Genomic DNA, 21743 nt, shown 5'->3' with positions numbered 1-21743 from the left:
TTGATTTAATATACAGCAGTCTGACACTCTCACTCCCTACTGTGCAAATAAGGGCAGAGTCACTTGAACCACTCCCTTCAGTGAGATTAATCCTCTTCTACCGTATCACCTACACTTAGGTTCACCAGATTACACCGCTATGACCTACAGTTATTTCCAAACTCACAGTGGCCTCAGCAACAGCAAGCTTAACTACATGTTTCCTGGAGTCACAGGGATCAGAACATGAGTGACGCACAGAACGTTACAGCCTACTGTTACTGTTAATTAATATTAAATGACATAAACTGACGTGACATTAAACTTGACCTGAAGGACAGCAAATAAAAGGCCACACACACTATTTGAATGTTATAAAATCTTTATTGATGTATACAATACTAAATTTTGAAAGGAAATGCCGGCATGTTTACAAGATGCTTGAAAAAAGTAGCATCAGGAGGAGTACATTGAAAGTGGCAGGGGAATCTTCTGCTGTGAAGGAAACTTCTTTGGTTTAAGTGATCAACTAAACAAAAAGGCCATAAAGTAAGAACTTTATATGAACAAAGAGGATGTTTAAGGCAAAATCACTACCTGACAGTTCTGTAATGTTTTTAACTTTCTAACAAAACAAAAGTTCTCACATATGATCCAGATTAAACATCTGATTTCAGGACAAATACGAACAGACGTTGAAACACACACAGAAATTGTAAATATTAGCAAACGAAGATGTCACAAAAGTACAACAGTTGCATGAATGACAAGGAAATACCTCGAAGCCAGTCACATTTTAACCTCTACAGTACAGATAATGTACATGTAAGCCTAGTGTTTCAATCCCTTTTCAGTTTTTACACAAAGAAGGATAAAAAATAAAAATAAAAAAAAAATGAACAAGCACATTTAATAAACACATGCATTTAGGCGGAATTATTTACTTAATGATCCCATTGAGCCAACTGGCAGGTAAATTTTCTCTAAGTTAGGAAACACTTAAAGGGCCTAAAAATGTGCCATTTCATTTCTCCCGTATTTACCAGATAATTATAATTATTATTATATAAGCATGACAGTGATTTTCTTGCATAATTAAGATATCAAAATATTTCTGGCACCTTATTGTGACTTAAAAAGTTAAGAATCCATTGGATTATCTTATCTAGACAGTAAGTATAATTCATGTAACGGCGTATAGATCTGACACTGGTATATATTCCCTCTCCAACATATTTCAGTTCCCATGCTCTAATGCATTTCAGACTCTCTTAATTTTAATACCTTTCTGCAAAGCTTCCCATATGCCTCACCCTCAGGGCAACTTTATCATCCTCTCCAACAGCTGAAGTCCTTTTCCACTTTCCAAAACACCCACACTTGTCTCTCTTCCACTACAAGCTCATGCCCAGGAGCCTCCACAGGGGCAGAACACCTGTGGCTCCAGAGAGCTTCTTCCAGTCTTCGCATCGTCTAAACAAGGACGCGAAGAGGATGAAAAATGGGCTGAGCAGGAGTCATCCGTCAACGCTAGGAATGCTGTCGTCTGCCTTTATCCACTTCTGTGACCTCTCTAGTATCTGGGGCCTCGGCACCTGGTATCACTTGCTAAATTATTTTTGGGGAGTCGTGGCATTAGACATCTGTAGCCTCGGCTGGTGAAGCACTAACAGTGTGCAACAAGAGCAAGGTCATTTTATACAAACTTTCAGGCAGATATGGAGTTGATTGCAAAGGTTTTCGCACTTCCTTTGAACTTAAAACTTTCTCGGCTTTAATGTTGTTGGTATCAAACCTTGACTATGTCCCACAAAGAGATAGCTGCAAGATATTTCTCAGAGGACAGAGAAAAAAACATAGGCAATCAGGCATGTTTAACTCCCACTCTTATCTACAATAATATAAGAATCCATCCCCTGAAGGAGTGCGCTTACTTATACCAGCCTGTGCAAGGTAAAGGCACTGTAGGAGTACATGCGTGCATGTATGGAGGAGGGTAAGAGTGATGGTGCCGTGGCAAATGTACAAGATAGTATTTGAAACTGAGTAAACATTTCACCATGCAAGTTATGGATTCCTGAAGAGAAAGACGACTTACAAAACACCCACGTATCATATAGTAACTCAAAAACAGATTCACAGATACAACATTTACTGTTACGAGTACACACACTCAAGGCAGTTATCATAAAGTTACTAATTCATGGTGTATACGATGGAAATACCTAGAGAGTAGTGTGCCTCACAAAGAAAAAGACAAAAAGATTCCTGTACATAAACATACAAAGTTGCCCTGCAAAGGCGACAAAGGGCTGCAAACGAACATCAATATGTCTGTTGAAATCTGTCAGGTACTTTGTTTTGCTAGGGTTTGTTGCTCGCCATCTAGAGCAGCTCCTCTCCCGCATTGATGTCCTTCATTTGCATTATAGCGACAGAGCACGAACATGTTTTCTGGCATTTTCGAACAATAATTTTTTTAGAACTCTAAAAGTATTGATTAGTGTGATTCTCAAGAATATTTAGACTATTTCAAATTCCATCTATTCTAATTTTCAGCACCTGAAGGTTTATTTATTCTTATTTACTCAATTGGCAAACAATTATTAAAATATTATGAAATAAGACACGCAACTCGTCTGGTGTTCTAGGTAGGCCATCAATGATAAAGCCTGAAATTAGGAACTGGATGTCCCGAAGGACAGGGGATAAGGCAGTGCCACTTCTACTGAAGTAAAGTATTCTGTTAGCTAAGATCTGGGCTTTTTCAGAGCAGGTCCAAAGAATTCAGTAAACGACCTCTAGTTCACTACAAAACACCCTAGGACCTTTTCCCCGAAAACCCAGAAACTCCCCCATTCCAACTCTTGCACAACCTGGCAACACACTGCCTCAACAGGCTGTGGGCAGTACCACTGTGGCCAAAGATTTACTATTTTTCACAAAAACACAGAAAGAACAAAGAGGCTATCTGTCAGTGAGGAAAAACAGCTCCAGAGACAAACACAGCAGGAGGGAGATAGTTGGCCCAGCGCCCTGGTGATGCGCTGCTATTGAAGAGGTGGGCACGGCTTGATGGGAGTGAATTATGGTGCATTGCTGCAATGTCGTTTTATTTAGACAACCCTGCTACAGGGTTTAGGAATTGTTTGCATTGAATTTTGATTCTAGACCCTGTCATGTCTAGTTGCTAAGGCAGTTTGTGTCAAGTTTTTTAGACTGTACTGGTAATCATCAAAGGTTGTGCTGCAGGAGTCGTCCAAGAATGGACTATCTTAGGAAGCTGAGAGTATGTTTCAAGTGTATGTGCGTTTGTAGCAAGAACACTACTCTGCTTACAGTGGAGGGATAATTTGTGCCTGCTGGGTGTTGGTAAATGTAGAAACTTTGGGGAGAAAGAATTTGAAACTAGAATTGGTGCTAAAATCAAATTAAGACACTTGAGCAATTGTTTGCTCCACAGCAATCGTTGGCTCTACAGCAGTTGTTGCTGTGGGAGTCGATTGCTCGACAGCAAGCGTTGCTGTGGGAATCATTTGCTCAACAGCATTTGCTGAGGAAATCTGGATATCTGCTGCCGTCTCAATAAGGCTTTTGTGTTGCTCTTTTTCTTCTTCCTCTTCTTCTTCATCCTCTACACCAACATCTTCGTCGTCCTCTGGAACTGCCAGGTCAGCACGATTGCCATTGAACTGGTGCTGAATGCTTGGTGACTCTCCATTGATTGCCAGCCCTAGCTTCATGCTCTCCGGGCTGGAGGGACTCACTTCGAAAACAGCGTCATCAGTATGCATCTCGACGGAGGGAATCTCTCCATCAAAACTTCCCAGAGGAGGAATCTCCACATGGACTCCTTCCTCAGGTGAAGACATAACTTGTGTTGGGGCCTCCCCATCTCTGACCTTTTTGACATTAAAGGTCATTGGAGACACCTTGAATGAGGAGCTCTTAGTTGTCGGGCTCTTGGGATGATTAGGGGTGAGGCTCTTCTTGATTTTCTCACGCTTCTCTGGTGGCACAATCTTTGTGGTGATCTGGGTCATCTTCTTCTCGATGCTCTGGCGTGAGAAAGCCTTCTTGAGGCTATCAACCTTCTTGAGACTGTTACGCTTGAACTTGTCAGCCCTTCTCTCAAATGTGCGTGAAGTGCCCATACCCATTGCATCATCGCACTCTAGCATTTCATCACCTTCTGCATGTGCTGCAAAACTCCCCTCATCAGAGGACAAGCTAATGGATTGAAGACCCTCCTCATGGGTACGGGCGCCATCAACAGAGCCTGTAACAGATGGAGCAGGCAGGATGGATTCTGCATCAAACTGGCTTGGTTGTGGGGTCTTGAGGGAGTCCTTGACCATCACACTGGCGGGAATCTCATTGTCTTCCTATTGGGAAACAGAAGAACAGAAAAAGTTGGGTTTACAGGTATTACTCAAACAAGGCTTAGCAAGGAATGACCTTAATGATATCTTTGTTTGAACTGGTTATGGTCAGGGTTTGACTTTAGGCAACTGTGCACATTCCAGTGACGTCTATGGAATTCTTTATCATGATGATCAAAGTGAAGATATTTCAGATGTACTTCCAAACACACCACCCCATAAATATGTTAACATATACCTATGGCCATGGTTTGGCCATTGTAAATGGATGAGTGAGTCCAATACACTCTACATATGTTGGGTTGGTCTGCCTGCTGAGTACTGAGTAAACCAGTCTCAGCATGCCTCCCCCATCTTCTCCTCAAGACATCAGAGGAATTCCACATGTTTCTCTGCAGGAGTCACACATTTCTCTCAGTTTTCTCTCTTTTATAACCGACTTTGCCTTTAACTCTCTGTCCTTGAGCACATTGATGACCAAAAACAGTGCGAGATGGAGAACAGCAAGTTCAATATCCGGAGTTTCCGTTTGTTTCTCCTCAGTCTCTTCCTCCTCCCTTTTACTTGCTGCCCATCCATCTGTGCACAATCACGCAATCACACACATGCGGGCACACACTGGGGATTTATGAGCTACAGTTGCCACCCACCCCTATTACCCCTATCCCTTCACATCCAGGAGTGAGTGGAGAGTGAAGGTGCTGCTTCAGTGGTTGACATACTCCACTACACATTTGAAATGCTCATAAAGAATCCCTCTCAGGGACATATACTGAAAGTATCACTAGTGGATGCTTGGTTGTGAGAGGACTAATGCATCACAGTTTCAACGTTCAGGTACAAGAAACGTCTATGAACAGGCAGCTAACATGAATACTTTTATTTGACCACAACAAATGAAATCCAGCAAAGGCTTCATGGCTTCCACACCCCCAACAGTGCTTACATTTTTGGACTGAGTCATATCTATGTGGGCCAAGACTACAGCGGTGGTGCTTTGGTGGTTTTTTTGGATGTTTATTTCTGAATCCAAGTTTTCAGGCACTTTGGATTTTAAAATATATGCAGTGATGGGTAAATACTGGAACGGCTGATATTTGAGATTTATGAGCGCTCAGAATAACTAAAAGTCAAACAGCAGGGTGTTCCCCTGTCATCCTCTGTGCACTGGAATGACACTTTGTAAACAGTAGTTTCTGTTCACTATTGTTGTAAGAATGTGTCTACATTTGAAGTATGACTGAGTTCAAAGAATGCATGGCAGCTCTTGAGACGTAAGAGTGCTTGAAGTATGTCTATGAGTTGTTAAAGGAGTATGCAATGCATCTTTCCTGGGGTGTCATTTACACATACTCAAGGACTGGGCCAACCAGATGGTCTGGAAGATTCCTGCCTTCTGTCCATTTTTCTCTCATCACTTCTGGTGTGTTTTAGCCGGAAAGGACATTCTTATTGTACCTGCATTCTGTCACTGCCAACCTGATCCTGTTCAAGCCAGTTCTGACACTGTCATTTGCTGCTATTTTTATGAACTTGGTCAAATGTGAGAGAGAAGATGATACAGTTTCTGTGACAATTATAGGATATAATGTGGTAAAGAGGGCTGAGACTGCAATGGTGATATGAAAACTGCAAAGTGAATCACTCCTGCACTGATTCAAAGGTCTGATCAATACATTTAAGTGTCAAATACTATACTTAACAAAGATGTAGGCCATCATAACAAAGTGTGGTCTGTTCTGCACTTTCCTGATTACATAAACTCTGTCCACAAAGGGCACTCTTGGTGATCATCGCCCATTTTTAGCACCTTGCAGACACATGATACCTTTTGCCTTGATCTCAAACATGCAGGCATGATTCACTGTTCAGGTGTGAGCCAAGCATGTGTGGTATCTTCGAGTTAATGCCAATAAATCTGTCAGCGCATTCTTAAAGGCACAACATCTATCTCATGAAATTTTTAAGGGGAAGAAAAGAACATTAAATGTTTTATAACACACTGCACAACATATAGTACAGTGGAGGATATAACTTGCTGAACTTCCTCGTTGGAGGTGTCACTTGTAAAACATCAAGGAACTCAATGAATGTGTATGTTGAAAGTTTAAGACTTTTAAAATACCATAAAGAACTACTAGGGGAATGTAATCATCCCATAGGAGCTGGGAGTTGCAATGCACTGCACTGTAACTTGAAATCCCCTAAAACAAAGGAAGCACCCTGGGGACCAGCTCTGGTTGCTACTACCTTTGGTCTAGTGAAGCTGTAATTCCTTGCTTTCAGTTTTGTTCCATGTAGCTCCTTGTCATGTGTGAATGAGAAGTATCTGGATGCCCCAGTTTGCAGCTGCTCTGCCGCGCCCACAGGGACTGTGTGGATTTGAACGTGTTCATGCAGAATCCAAATCCGAAAGAACTGTGTGGGCGACAGCTCTTGTACAGGACGTTAGAGAAATACCGCAAAGCTTGCTTATACACAGAAAGTTTATATTTCTCCTGACTTCAATGCCAATCTCCATTTTCTCTGTGTGCACTTCAAGTTATAAAGAGTAAAATAATTTTAATCAGCAAGATGTGTAAGATGGCATAAGGGTTAAGCACCCACTAAAATCTGATCAGTAGAGATTAAATAATTTAACCAACATGGCCTCTTTGACCCTCATTCCCACAGATAAACACTAATGTTCTCTGATTGTTTGGCGGTATTAAGGTTTCCAAAGATTCAGTCTTCACACCTCTGCTCCAGTCTGGGCATGCCATGACTTTCTCATTTGGCTCAACATGTTTGATATAATCAGTCAGGGTTCTGGAGAGTGTGGGAGGCAGCAACTGAAACTCAAAACACCCTTCAAAGAAATTTGAGGTCGCCGACCACATACGGTACCAGACCTGCTGCAGAAACAAAGTTTCAAAAGTTTTTCTGTTGACTGATTCCAGGGTCACAACATATCATTATTTGCAGTATTGATTATTGGATTAGTTGTTTAGCCCCAGAAAATAGTTGTAAATGTTGATCACTTCCTTAAATGTCTGGCTTTATTCAATACCCAGAAAAAAAAACAAATCTCCTTCGCAGTGTTTCACTGCTGAAATCGTCATGTGCCAGCTCGGTAGACAATACCCAACTCTACCACCAATCTGTCACTTGTTGACTTTAACTGGAGTACTTATACTGATAAAAACAGCAAGAGTCCCTAGCGCTCATCATTGCCTTTTCCGCTCAGCCCTGACTTCATCCGGCTTTTATTTGGTTTTACTGGTGAAAATGCTGTGAAATTAGTTTGTCCCCAGTTTAACCCCAAACAAACTTGGCAAGCAAGCTAGAACAAACATCATTTTCCCAAATACCATTTGACCCAAGTCAGTCCCGTGTGTTTTTGTGCGTACCTCACATTCTGGCACTTTTCTCTTGGGAACCCTGTTAATTAATGTTCCCTCTAAGCAAGCGCTCATTACCCACTAGAGAATGTGATACTTGTGTGTTCGACTATCTGTGTGCCAGTGCGTATCTGTGTGCAGCCATGTAGAACATCAGACATTGTTTAAAACTATTAAAGCCATTTAAAAGAGCAACATGAAACAGAATTAAACTACACTGGACTGAAACCAAAAAACAAAGTTAATTTACTGTGACAGCGAGTTTACTGTATGTAAAATGCCACACTCTTCAGAGATATTTCGGACGCTTATGTAATTGAGTTCAAGCGCTCACTTAACAGTTGCATGGCAGAACTACCATTTAATTGCAAGTTGCGCGAGGTGTTAGTCAGCGGGTGCTTATATAAGTCAGCTCTCTGTAGTGTCTGGATCTATTCAAATGAGAGCGATCAGGCGGAGCAGGACCAAGTCACCACTGATTGAAACAGCTCTAATCGGCTCACGTTACTCTGAATGTGTGTCTCTGTTTATACCACATGTGTAATTATATCTTACATTGTTTCTCTTGTGTCTGCTCAACCTCCGTTGTGTGTGTGCACAGACATCTGCAGTTAAATACTGTCTTATAATGAGAACTGGGTGATATGTTTGAAATATGTACAAATACATTTAAGCGCTAGTGGCATAGCTCTCGGCAAGGCAGTGTCGCTCTGTCAGTTGCTAACTAGCCCTCAGATCGTATGCTTAAAGGGGCTTTATGGTAACAATCGTAGCATTTTTGGCTATATGTGAGTGGATTGTAACATGAAAAATGAGACCTTCCCCATCTTTGTTGGTGGCCTATACAAGCCTGTGGACAATTTGTTTGAGTTGTTTCGATACGGTTGGACTGTGGATTTATTTTTGTTTAAAGTACTCAAAAACAAAAAAAACTACACTATACTATAAGTGTTGAATAAATATAGTGGAGTAAAAAGTATTCCCCTCAGAAGTTAATTGGAGTAGAAGTAAAAAAAACAAACCAAAAAAAAACTGACTATGTACAGTACTTGAACATGCACTTAGTTACACACCACAAATGCAGTTATTCCATCACTATTCATTTGAGTTCCAGTACATTTACTACATCCATGATGCTCAGAGGATGAATCCGAATAAATCTGATGATCCCAGACTTTTCCTGTCATGCCACAAAGCCATCTGGTCAACATTTCCTTTTGTCCAATACTCATGATAAAATAACTGCAAAGCTTATGACATTGCCGTGAACCTCAGCTGTATACGACTTCTAATTTGCACTCTTAGAAAAAAAAAACTAATATGGTGAACATGCTAAACATCACACCTACCTACAGCTTAAATATGTGACACTTTAACACACATTGCACATGTGCACACCCCTCATAAATGAACAAATCGAAGCGCACACCCAAAATAATACGGTATCAGCATATTTGCACACAGTCAATTATGTGTTCAAATACGAGATTGTGTGTTGGCCCTTCAAGATGACTTATGCAGTTTCTCTTAATCCTACCAGGCGAGGTTAGTACAGGTGTGTTGGCACAGTGAGTCACGTACCTCCAGGCAACTGCGCCAATGAGAGGGTAAACCATCACCACCACACACACACACAAACAAACGTATGTGTACACATTTGCTGTTGTCAAGCAAGCCCCTGCAATTATTTTGTTAACAGCTTCGGATGTTTTTTTATTGACTGATTCACCCCTACCCAGCTTGTTGCGCAACACCGCGACCCCTCCGCCCCATCTCAATGTGCTTGAAGAGCCATCTGTGGACAGAGGAAGTAGGGAGGAAAGGAAGGAAAGGAAATGGAATTCTGCTATTTGTCATGGGACGGGGTAACATGATAAACTCTCACTCTGTGTGCTGCACTCTGCACATGGCCTTGCACTGATGCATGTACAGAGAAAATAATAAACCGTGAACAACACCGCACCAAGTATCTGCAAATTGTGACTTTCACTATTGTTCCGAGTATCTCAAATACCTCGTCAACACATTCACATCAATTTTGAATCATGCCTTCTGGCCTATTACCCATAAAGCTTTGCACAACAAGTTAGGGCATTCTTTCCCCATCAGCACCCCTCCCATATCTGCCTCACCAAAAGAAAACACGCCATGTTTACTGGCCTCGCAGGCTTGCGTAATTGCACGACACAATAACCGATTGAGGTGCGATGTCATGCTGACGAGCTGGTAGGATGGTAGTTCATGGCGATTATTCCTGCTGACATATACCATGATGTCGGACGTCTGAAGAAAACCTGTTCACTCAACCTGTAATCCTCAAGAGAGCAGTCTGTGCACTTGGGATGATGGTGTGTTTTAAGATCCTGCTATTTAGGCTCATAATTCATTTCATACATGACGTGGTATTCATTAATAAAGTCTGTGGTTGACTGGGCTCGTTGTCACTTCCTCTTCATTACAACGGATTGCATCACTAAACCCGCATTTTTTCCCTGCTTATCTTGCACTTTCTCCTCCGCATGTATGATGAATGTGTCACCACAGCACATTCCTGTACTTATATAGTTCTTGTTTCTTCATTTTTTTTTCTTCCTTTGGCTCTTTTGTTCGACCCTCCCAAGGTCCCCCTCTACACATTGCTGCAGCACAATCCCCAAACCGTGCCTATCTGAGCCATTGTTTGATAAGGGCTGTGCAGAGATACCACAAGCATTTTTTTTGATAAGGCTACCACCAATTGTCACAATGTTTACCCCGTATGGAGGTCAGAGGGCGCGAGTATCCGCAGAGAAGCCAGGAAGTCATCACGTTATCTCCAGATGTGCTGTATTTTCAATGTTTTATTTAAGAGCAGAGAAATAAGAACACTGAGAACCAGCACAGCTATTGTTTTCCCTTTTCCTGCCATGGACGTTGTGGCCTTGGGATATGGACTGGATGGACAGCGGGGTTTTCAAAAGTCAAGGAGAAGCAGACACGGTGGAGTCCTGACATCAAATGACAGAAAATAAGGAACTTGATGGGAGTAGTCAAAAGAAGGTGGTTGCTTTTTGTCTGATTGTATAATAGGACCTTCAGCTCCTTCGGATTAATACCGGCATTAAAACGCTATCCCTTTGAAACGGCACCACCTGAATCTAACAAGTCATGCCCTGCAACTAAGAAACGAGGAAGCTCAAAGAACAATGAGCAAGCTAGGATGAAGCAAAGAGCATTTGAGTGCAAGTGTGCAAAAGAGCTTAATGGAATTACCTGATCAATACCTGCAGCCAAATGAAAAACACGCTAAATATGTGCTCCTGGCAGTTCCGGAGAGAAAGGAGAGCAGTGCATCATGGGGTGTGCTGAGAGGCTAAACTGTCTTAAGCCTTTCCACCTTTATTTATCTTTGAACACACTGCTTTGTCGCGCTGTCTCTATCGCTTTGTAGTACTTTCATTGAGGGTAAGGTTGTCAGCATTTGGGATTTTTAATCTTTAAAACAACTCTGGTATACAAAACTTGATAACTCTTTTGATACCACAGAAAATATCAATAGTATCTGTGCAGTCTTGGGTTGAAAATCTGATTGTAGATCTGTTTTATTTTACATTTCATTTTTTTATATTTATTAATAATGAACTGACACTGTAAAGTTTCAAGAAATGTATTTCAAGAAGCACCGATTCTTTTGACGACCTTAACTTATAGGGAATCATTTTATAAATCGTTTCATACCCTCAGCTTTTTAGGTCATGATAGTGCAAACAACATAATAAAACACAATTCACACACACACACACAACTTCATGTCCCGTCACGTCAGGGAGGCTTGCTCAGACGTTGGAACATCATCATCACTTTCCCGCCTTGTTAAAACAAGACTTTCACCGCATTAATCTGCAGCACCATTGTTGCCTTTGCCTCACAAACCGAAACAATTGTGCAAACCCGTCGAGCCTGAATGTGACATCAGGCAGAGGACTACTTGCCCATCCACATGTATGTCTTTCACAAATACTTTAAGCAAACACAGGTAGGCATAATCTCTTCTCCAAACTCCCTCTTATGGTTTTTATCATTAAATGACAAAAACAGGCCACTTTTTCTTTTTGCTTCTATCTTTTATCTCTCTCATGTATCCATCCTTGGTGCTTCTCCCCTCTTTATTTGCTGTTCTCTGAAAACCCAGGGGATTATCTGAGGAATGAACCCCAAAGGGAAAATAAAGAATGATAACAAAGCCCAGAAGCCATGCTGTAAACAAACCGCATTGTTCATTTAGAGAGTGTGCCTTGAAGGCTGTGAGGACATCAATCTCTGAGACCCAGATTTACTCTCCAGAGTTATGTCCAACTGCGCTCCTGTAGAAATGCTCGAAAATCTCATTCACAAGTTTGAGATTGCAAAGGACAAAATGTATAAAAGGTCACTTGTTGTGTCCTTGTGGTCACTTGCAGGGTTATTTCCATATTACTGACCAATATTTAAATTGGAATATTCTCTATAAACTCCAGCATCCGTACCGAACAGAATAGGCCTTTTTACAAAACACTTGTCAGAGGAGTTAAAGCAAACGTAACTAATTGAGTTAACAGTGGCTCATCTCCATCGAGTCTCACAATTAGCCATTGCAGTGAGCCACGATTCACAATACCAGAGCCCTGAAACTGGCTGAATACATTTGTAGCTAATCATTAAAAAACACCTCTACGATGTGAAAAAGTCTGCCCTGACAGTTTAACTTGGATATTCTTTCTTCGAGTCAAGGAAAGCAATATAAAAGCCTGTCTTAATTTACAATCTACAGGCTAAGCAGTAATTTGCAGGTGAGGCCAGAGAGAGAAACTTCCTTGGGCCACGTAACCAGGAAGTGCACGCAGAAGCTAAAGCGTTTTTTTTGGCGTATGCACCTGGTGAGCAACTCTCAGATGCCAGCTTTGCTTCCTGTATCCAGTTTAATTAAACATCTGCGGCACAAAGCTAACTTGTCTCGTGCCAGTTTTTGCACACTGAGTGCACAGGCACAAAATTATCACCAACTGTCCAATTTGACTCCTGGTCAGAGAGACATCAAGCCAAAGAAAGACATGTCAAAGTTATAAAAGGTTACTGGGATAAGTAACTATAAAGTAACGCATAGATTTAAGAAGTAATCCTACTTGCTGAAAAGAGAAATGATCACAATACTGTAACACATTCCTACTTATTATTATGCAATTGTACCCATGGGTGAAGGACTGCTTTTAATTCCTCATGTGTCAATGTATCGGTCTACAGTGGATTTAGCTGCATAAGCTATAATAACTCACCTGTTACTTGGACTTAACAATCCTTTTACTTTAAACATCTCCATGGGCTAAAGCTCAGGAATATGCAGGCCCAGCCTGTGTGAATGCACTAAAGCAGCGAGCACTGCTTTGGGCTACAAGCTGGTGCAATATATCACCTGGACGAGGGAGACACACACTCTCTCTCACACACACACACACACACACACACACACACACGCACACACGCACACACGCACACACACACACACACACACACACAACAAATCCCAGCTGTAGCCTACAGCCAGTGGCCTGCTCCAACCTGTGGAGATGGATATGGTTTTATAATGTAGGATTCTACACTGAACAAACTCAATATGTGCACCACAATTACACTGAAATATCTAATTACCCCTAAGCTTGTATTGTTTGGGCTGCGGGTAGTTTAGTAAGTTCAACTCTCAGCTTCTGCCTATTCTCTCTCTCTCTCTCTCCGTCGCTGTTTGTTCGGCTTAAATGGTTTCTCTTGTTGCGAAAGCTCCGGTTGTGTCACATTTGATTTGTATGCACGAAATGGGACCCGACTGGATCCGACAGAGTGGAACACTACTTATTTACTTGACCATTATTTAGCTTCTGTCAGCTCCAGAGTACTGTGCTTTGCGTCATTAAGCTAAAAAGGTACGAGCTTGGGGCGAGGCTGAGAATTACCAGTTTGTCCTCCATCTTAGAGTCTGAACAGTGGGTGGAAAAACAAGCCTCACTTCCAGCTGCTGAAAGCTAAGATTAAGTCGCAACCTTTGGTCAAGTGTCGATACACAAAAAGCTCAATGACGACTGGCGGCAGAGCAAACAAAATGACAGTGAGTGAAGTTAAGCCAATCAGTCAAAACCTTTAAACCTTCGTAACCATCGCATGTACTGAGTGACGAGTGAGGACGTGGTGATGGACTGAAACGTCTCCGTCTGTGAAGCTCTTATGGTCTTAGGGAGTACATAGGGTAGCATGTAGTCTTTTGTGGAAGCTGCATGTAATTTGACAAATTGCAGACAGAGATGCCAGTCAATGGCTAAGTTGCATTGTGGGTAATGTAGGCACCATTTTTTGAAAAGCAGCCCTGGACTGGACACAGCAGAACAAGATATAGGCCTATCACCTTTTCTTATTCCACGCAGTCGTCTTCCTTTTTAAGATCTTGCGCCTACTTTACCCACAATGCAACGTAGCCACCGAGTCTCTGGAGGCAGTCCGTCAGATTACATGCAGCTTCCTCTGGAGCCGGAAAAAAGGCTTTATGCTACTTTGTATGTAATAGCGAACACACTTTAACATGTAAATTGGTGAAGTTACCCTTTAAATGTCAGGTTTTACTGCTTCTCTTTGTCACTTATGATAATAAATGAAGATTTGGGCTGTTTTGGATTGTTGGTTGGACACGAAAAAGAATCATGAAAAAAAATCTGCATATTAATGGATAGTAAAATAAATCCTCGGTTGCAGCTCTTTATTTGTATATTTGAATAATGAGAAACAAAAGAGTCAAGTTTCCATTACATCTACAGCACAGCGTGTGTCAACCAAAAGCCCGTTGCAGTCATCGTGTTTAGTTTGGCTGGGGAGAATGTTTCTCTTTCCCCGCCATGCGATACGAGCGCTCTTTGATAGTGTGTGAGCGCTCCGACTGTTGTCACTCCCTGCCACTCTGCGATTAGGGATCCTAAGAATACAGACAATCACCAAACATCCTCTTCCCATCCCATCGCACCGGGGACGGCCGCGCAAATCCCCTCTCTCTCTCTGCTAAGTATCTCGCCAAAAAAATAAAAACTATGAATCCGGGGCCCGCGTGTGCAAAGCGAGAGAAGCGAATGGAATTCTCACGGCGTTCGAATTCAATTTGCCATTGTGGCCGACTTTGTTTGTTGTGATGAAACTCGGCTGTGAAATAAACACAGGCGGGGAGATTAAGATCTGCTCAGAAATAAATGACGTCTGTCGCAGGAAATGACATTCAAAAATGCGCCGCATTTCACATCGCATGCCGCGCAGAGATAAGCTACAAGATCTCCAGGGTGACTGTGGATATTTAAACACTCAGGTAATGAGCTCGGAAATTAACCTGTGTGGCAAATACTAGGAAAAAGAAAGAAAAAAAAAACTGCTTCATGTAATCAGACACAAAACAGTTTACCTCTCCAAAAAGGCAATTACCAAAACAGGCTCTACACTGTACACACTGGAATCTCACGTGGCCGGGTATTGTGTGTGTGTGTGTGTGTGTGCATAGAGAAAAGGGCCTAGAGAAGGGGAGGGCCATGTGGAGACAGGAAAGGCACTGGTGCACAAAAACAAACAAACAAGGCCAAAGCAGCGGTAATTAAGTCCTCATTAGTCCTCGTTATGCACAGGAACGCAGCGGAGCGGCACACAGCGCTGTCATATCTGACCCAGCAGCGGCCAAAGCCCATAGCCTGGTATAGACCCCTGCTCCATGCAACAGTGGGCGTTTACCCAGAAACCCTCTCTGTGTTTCCACCTCAGCTGGCACGTACAGGGCGATGAGTGTTCTGGATCTATTTTGTCGAGCGGGCAGGGGGAGGAGGAGGGCCCCTCGGCCAATAGCCGCAGGGCTGGGGTAGAAAGTTTGGCACTTGGGTGTGCGGCAAATGCGCGTTATCAAAGAGTGGCGTGAGGCGCGCAGCATGTGCTTTCGTGTAGGTTCAGGGAATCACGACAGGTGGCGTGACCAAAGAGGAAAAAAAAACAGTGGAATTGGAGAACGGAACTAGAGAGCAATGAGGTGAAAAAATGGCTGCACATTTTAAAAGATTCACCAAAAAAATAAATCAGACAAGAACATTACAGCAAAAAAAAAAAAAAAAAAACAGATGGAGAAAAAAACTCAAGAAGAAGAAGAACAAATCCTGGAGGCGAAAAAAGAGATGAGGTGAGGCAGAATGTGATGGACACAGAAGAGAGAGTCAACGCGAGCTCGAGCGAGGAGAGGGAACAAGGGCTGCACTTGAGTTCTTTTATTTCCTGCTGCCCTCGGGCGAGCCAAGTCTCATTTACCCGCGCTGTAACTGCATACACCTGACCCAACACATCAGCGTCCAATGGGCAAGTTGCACGCACACACATGCTGTCGCTCTCACACACACACACACGCCCTTGGGATCATACCTGGCTCTTCTTCAGCCCGCCTACAACAGCTCCGCTCTCAGTTTGACTCAGAATAAGAGGGAAAAATCTCAACTCAACAGCAGAGTCAGATTGACATGCTTAGAGCAACGTTATGTAACTTTTTGAACTTAAAATAACAGCTTCAGTATCATGCTGATGGTACAGTGTCTTGCTATAGGGTGAACGGTGTCTCTGTATCAGGGACATGTAGTGTTTCTATATTTTTAACTCGTATCCTGTGTTGATCTATCCTACGTGTTTTGAAGTGTAAATGATTCATACTTAAAGTTTTAGAATCAGTCCAGAAGATCCCTCAGCTAGCAGCTACGTAAAGTAATCCTTTGGGGCAACTGTGGCCGTTGAAGCGTTTGTATGGGTCTTGCCCAAGGAAAAGTCTCCCTCTTAAATCTCGGGAGGCGAGTTGTTGCCAGTTAAATATTCAGTCATGACTTTGGAAATCAACTCGTGATGGCAGATCCTCTGGGAGGACTCCAAACTCCTCTCACCGACTCAAGACTTGGCATTCCATAGTCGTCTTCCGGCACAACAACTCGCCTCACGCAAGATTTCAGAGACTTGAGATTCTGGCTACAAAAAGGTGATTATCGTATTGTGATGCTTTAAAAAAGCCAAACACAATACGTTGATGGAAACAGCCCAGCCAGCCAGGAACATGCTAGTGCCAGTCACCATCAACAGCTCTTCAAACTGCCTTTATTGCTACTTTATCTCCCTAGGAATCGTTTCCACAATGTTGTCAGTCGCATTTGGAAAAAAAACTATCTCAGGCTGTCAGCGACAAAGAGACAAACTTTTAGTGGATGTTACTTTGACGGTCGCGGTTGCACTAAAGGATTTCATTGCCGCCATGTCACAGCCGCGGGACGGATTCAAAAACTTTTGGCGAGTACGAATCGTTTATAAACCAAAACATGAAGCCTATGAACAACAACACAACGCTCATGATACACGCTCTTATAATTTCAGTGTTATAAAGATCAAGTAAAAAACACTGAGAACATTCACATGACGCACAGAAAGGAGAAAAACAAATGAATCTTTGCGGCTCCACTGTCCACTCTCTCTACCTCCATAGCAACGGGACACTCGCCATTCAAACACCCAAAAAAAAACAAACAAACAAACTGACCGGTGGCTCAGTCAAATCGATCCGCGGTGCCTCGCCCAGCAGCACACAGAGCCACCTTGTACAGGTTAAGGTTCTGGCACCTGTTGCATTTGAACAACAGAGCCTCAGTACCTGGGAAACCAGATAACAACGGCGGTTAAAAGCTCTCAGAGGCTCTGGCTGTGTCAACAACGGCCCCCCTTCCGCGGTCCGGGCACACACTTGTACGCACAGGCTCAGACGCACCCACACAAAAACACACGCGCATAAAAAACATCCACTTATTAATGCCTGAATCAAACTCCGTGACCAGGTTTTTTTTTCTTTTCCCCTTCATCTTGCATGACAAATAAACTCTCGACTGCAAATCATGAATCCGGGCTGAAATTTATGTCTCTCTGTTCACATTCTGTGTAAACAGAAAACGTTTTTTTTTTTTATGCCTCGAGATCAGCGAAATATGGGGATATGTGGGGATGTTCCTCATAGTTTCCACTCGTAATTTCCTGAGGATACGAGGAAGTTCATCACTTCTTTTTTCGGGGGGCCAGTATAGAGTTTTAGCCTAACAGGTGTGGTATGGCAGTTGAAGTGGTAAATCCATCCGAGAGCCATCTGTGTGTCTGAATTATGACTGTGGGGTGTAAACAGATCTAGTCGAAGTCGACGTCTGAGCCCTCCTCCATTATCCTCTGTAGCTTCATTCCCAGACACACCCTTCTCCTCTCTCACACACACACACACACACACACACTCACACACGCACAGAGGGCAGGACAGGGAGAATCCTTAATGTATGTGTAGTAAAAATATTAAGATCTTATCTAAAGAAACCAAATAATTTTCAAAGATATTATTTAATTATATGAGAAGAGGCGTGTCTGAAATACGTTCCCAGGGTAAGAAAAAACGGCACATCATCACATCATCTCCGCAGCTCGCCCGCGTCCTGCTCAACAAGTTTTTAAGTGTCGAAATTGTAATAAATTGCTGTGCGCTGACATCCGATCGTCTTTCTGTGCCAAGCAGGCAGAGAAGAAATGTGCCCACATCCAAAACACACCCACAACTGTAGTCAAATATGAATGCAAATGTTGGCGCGCGCACGCACACACACACACACACACACACACACTACGATGAGACCTCAAGAGGAGATTATGATGCAAATACATCCAATGGACAAAACATTATACGCCTAAACCTTAAAGAGATAGACCGGCAATTTTGCACTGCTCTTTATAAAGCAGGTACAGAGATATCCGGACTTTTTAGACTCGATGATCCTACATTTCCCACAATGCAACTTGATAGTGTCTTCCTTTGGCGCCATCAGGTTGCCCTTCAACTTTTTTGCAAACCTCAACACCTCAATTTTGTAACGCAGGGATTCTATTAGTGACAAACATTACGTCTCAAAGCCCCGCCCGAGATGACCACCGATGACATCACTGTGACATCACCGGGGTTATTTTACAAACTTTGTAGTATCCCACCATTTACAGGATTAGTTCCCCCCCACGTTGTTTACACACGTTCAGAAACAGAAATCTCTACTTTAGCAGCTAAAAGCTAAAGGGTTAGCACACATACTGTCTGAAGCGATTTGACGAGCTCGACCTCGTGTTGACGATGTAAATAACGTCTTTTCAAATCAAATGTTGGGACCACAGGGCTTCAGGACACTTGGATTACGCCACATGGAGTTTATTTTATGGGGTTTTTTGGTTGTTTTTCCACATTTTAAAACAATTCCCCTCTCACTTTAGTTGTCTAAGGGGAATGCATGGCATGGGTGTTAGTAGAGAATGACTAAATATTCATTTTTAGGTGAACTTTTCCTTTAAAATATTAGTTTACATAATGCTGTTTTATAAACTGATCTTACATCAGTGGAGTGGCCCTTTAACATTCCTAACTGTTGGTCACGTTTTTGTGTCCCTCACCTGGAAGATGAGCACTTTGAAGTTGTTCCTCTTCAGCAGGTGGTTGTGGTTCGACTCCAGCTTCTTCACCTGGACCGCCTGCTTGTCCAGGCGCTCCCGCACTTCCTTCAGGTGCCCGCTGACTTTGCGCGAGCGCTCGAGCAGCTTGCTGACGCTGTTGGAGGTGCAGACGTGGGTCTTGGACAGGCGGGTCACGTCGCCCTGCACCACCCGCACGGCGCCCTCCAGGTCGGACTGCCGCTGCTCCATCCGCTGCTGGTTGTCCTGCACCGACTCCAGCATGTTGACCAGCTTGTCCAGCAGCGCCACCACGGTGATGGCGCTCACCTGGCCGCGGTCGACGGGGCTGCTCGGCACGGCCGCGGTCGGGCTGGTCAGGCCTTTGAAGCCCATCCGGGACAGGGTGCTGGTCGGGGTCGGGGAGGCCGGTGCGGAGGGGCTCAGGCTCGGGCTGATGATGTCTTTCTCGGGCGTGGTTTCGACCTGCGGGCCCGGGATGGTGTGGGTGCTGCCGGAGACGCTGTTGGTGAGGTCGGCGTGGGACGCGTCGTCTGCCATGGCTCACAGGTGGTCGGATGTCCCGCTGCAACCTGGTAATTCACCTCAACGCGAAAAAAAAAGTTTGGAGGTGTCTCTTTCACTTCCTCCTCTTCTTCTCTGAGTGCTGCTGTCACGTCTTGCTCCAGCTGGGAACTGAGAGCAGAGTGATTTACTTCTTCTTGGAGTTGATTCGGCATCCACGCCCCTGTCTGCCTGTCTGTTTCTGTCCCCACACACACACACACACACACAGGCTGTGAACTTTTCAAAACACCTCCCCTGCAAGCCAGAAGGGAGGGGCCTGGTTGCTATAGAGACCTTGCAGGCCTAACCCTATTGACAGAGCAGAGGTAGTGTTTAGTGTGTGTGTGTATGTGTATGTGTGTGTGTGTGCCTGCTCTCTGTTCGTGTCCATGTGACTGCCAACAATTCCACTTTGTGCACGCCTGCAAAAAATGTGCGCGGAGGCTGCTTTTGTTTACTGCGCTCACTCCGGGTTGTGTGTGTGTGTGTGTGTGTGTGTGTGTGTGTGTGTGTGTGTGTGCAGGACAGGACAGAACAACACCATAAAGAGGGGATGAAACTGCTGCAATCCACACAGGCCGGCGTTTCTCCAGGAACTTAGCTGAATTTTTCCCTTTTCCTGAGATAACTCACCAGTGTCTGGTGTATGTACTGTATGTGTTTCCTCCCCCAGTGTGCCCTGTGAGAGACCCCCACTCTCTTTTCCTCTGCCCCCCCCCCCTCCCTCCCCACCTCTTGTTTTCGAGCTCGGTGTCATGGCATGAGGAGGGGGCACCACCGACATGGAAATGTGGAAATCCCTGTTTCAACAATGAGCTCATCCGTGCCCTGGCGTGGATCCCTGGCCTCGCTCTCAATCTTTCTCTCCGCGTCGCTGTAAATGTTTCATTCACGGTGACACTATCGCCGCTTCCATCTAACACGTGTTAAAAATCAAGTAAATACGCGGCGTTCAAACAGGAATGTGTTGCAACAAGATGGATCTACAGCATTACAGCTATGAAAAGAATCTCCTTTTTCACTGCGAACTGTGGGAAGCATCCAAGACAACACCTGGCTTTTATTGGATTCTGCCTGATATGGTTAAAGGCTTGTTCTGCCACAATCTCATCGAGAAATCAATACAAAGTATTCACGCCCTTAAACTGAGATTAGGCTTCTCTGCAGCCACTTCTGTGCGCACACACACGCACACACACACAGAAAAGACACACCTTAGAACCACATTAAAATATGTTGGCAGAGTTCACAGTCGTCCTCACATCCAAACCACAGTAAAAGAAAAATGCATTTATTTTTAAATTGTGTTGTTTTGTCTGCCGTCAGAGCTGCTGGCTTTAAAGGAGTAGCTCCACATTTTAGGAAGTACATGTCGTTTTCTTTTTATCTTTCTTGCTGAGAGGTAGATGACACGACAACCTGACACAGTTAGCTTAGCCTAGCACAAAGACTGGAAACAAGGGGGGGGGGGGGGGTTAGCCTGGCTCTATCTAAAGATAAAAAAAGCCACCCACCAGCGCCCTTAAGATTGCTCATCAGTGTGTTATCTCGTTTGTTTGATCCGTACAAAAACCCAAACTGTAAAAAATGACTCATTGCACTTTTATGTGATCATGTTCCAGACTGTTTTCTTGGCCAGCTGCAGTGACTTCCTTTTTTCTTTACACTTTGATTCCAAGAGATGCTGGAATTTGTTTGCTAGGGTAGCTGCTTCCCCCAGTTTACAGTCTTTTTGCTAAGCTAAGCTAATTGGCTGTGGCCTGTAGCTTCATGTGTAGACAGGGGGTGTTTTTAAATGCCGGAGGTCATGAATTGGACTCGTGATGGGAGTGCCACCGGGTGCTGTCGTGATTGATGACTGACAAGTGCTCTCAGGCCACACTGGCTACAAGCTACGTCCTCTTACTATTGCGCAAACGCTTCCTGG

The 21743-nt window shown here is 43.6% G+C and overlaps 1 protein-coding gene across 1 annotated transcript; it reads right to left on the bottom strand.

The window, feature by feature from the left end:
• Nucleotides 1–343: 343 nt before the first annotated feature.
• On the bottom strand, nt 344–20052 carry cavin2a (caveolae associated protein 2a). The gene is made up of 2 exons (XM_030428358.1): nt 19253–20052; nt 344–4364 (listed from the first exon to the last, which is right to left on the bottom strand). Exons 1-2 carry the CDS (start codon nt 19808–19810, stop codon nt 3411–3413), a joined length of 1512 nt encoding a protein of 503 aa, XP_030284218.1. The 5' UTR covers nt 19811–20052; the 3' UTR covers nt 344–3410.
• Between the last annotated feature and the right edge of the window lie 1691 nt (nt 20053–21743).

Source organism: Sparus aurata, chromosome 9 (genome assembly GCF_900880675.1).
Source record: "Sparus aurata chromosome 9, fSpaAur1.1, whole genome shotgun sequence".
NCBI classification, from domain to species: Eukaryota; Metazoa; Chordata; class Actinopteri; order Spariformes; family Sparidae; genus Sparus; species Sparus aurata.
The sequence above is the reverse complement of the archived record's forward strand: the minus strand, read 5'-3'. Positions and strand labels throughout refer to the sequence as shown.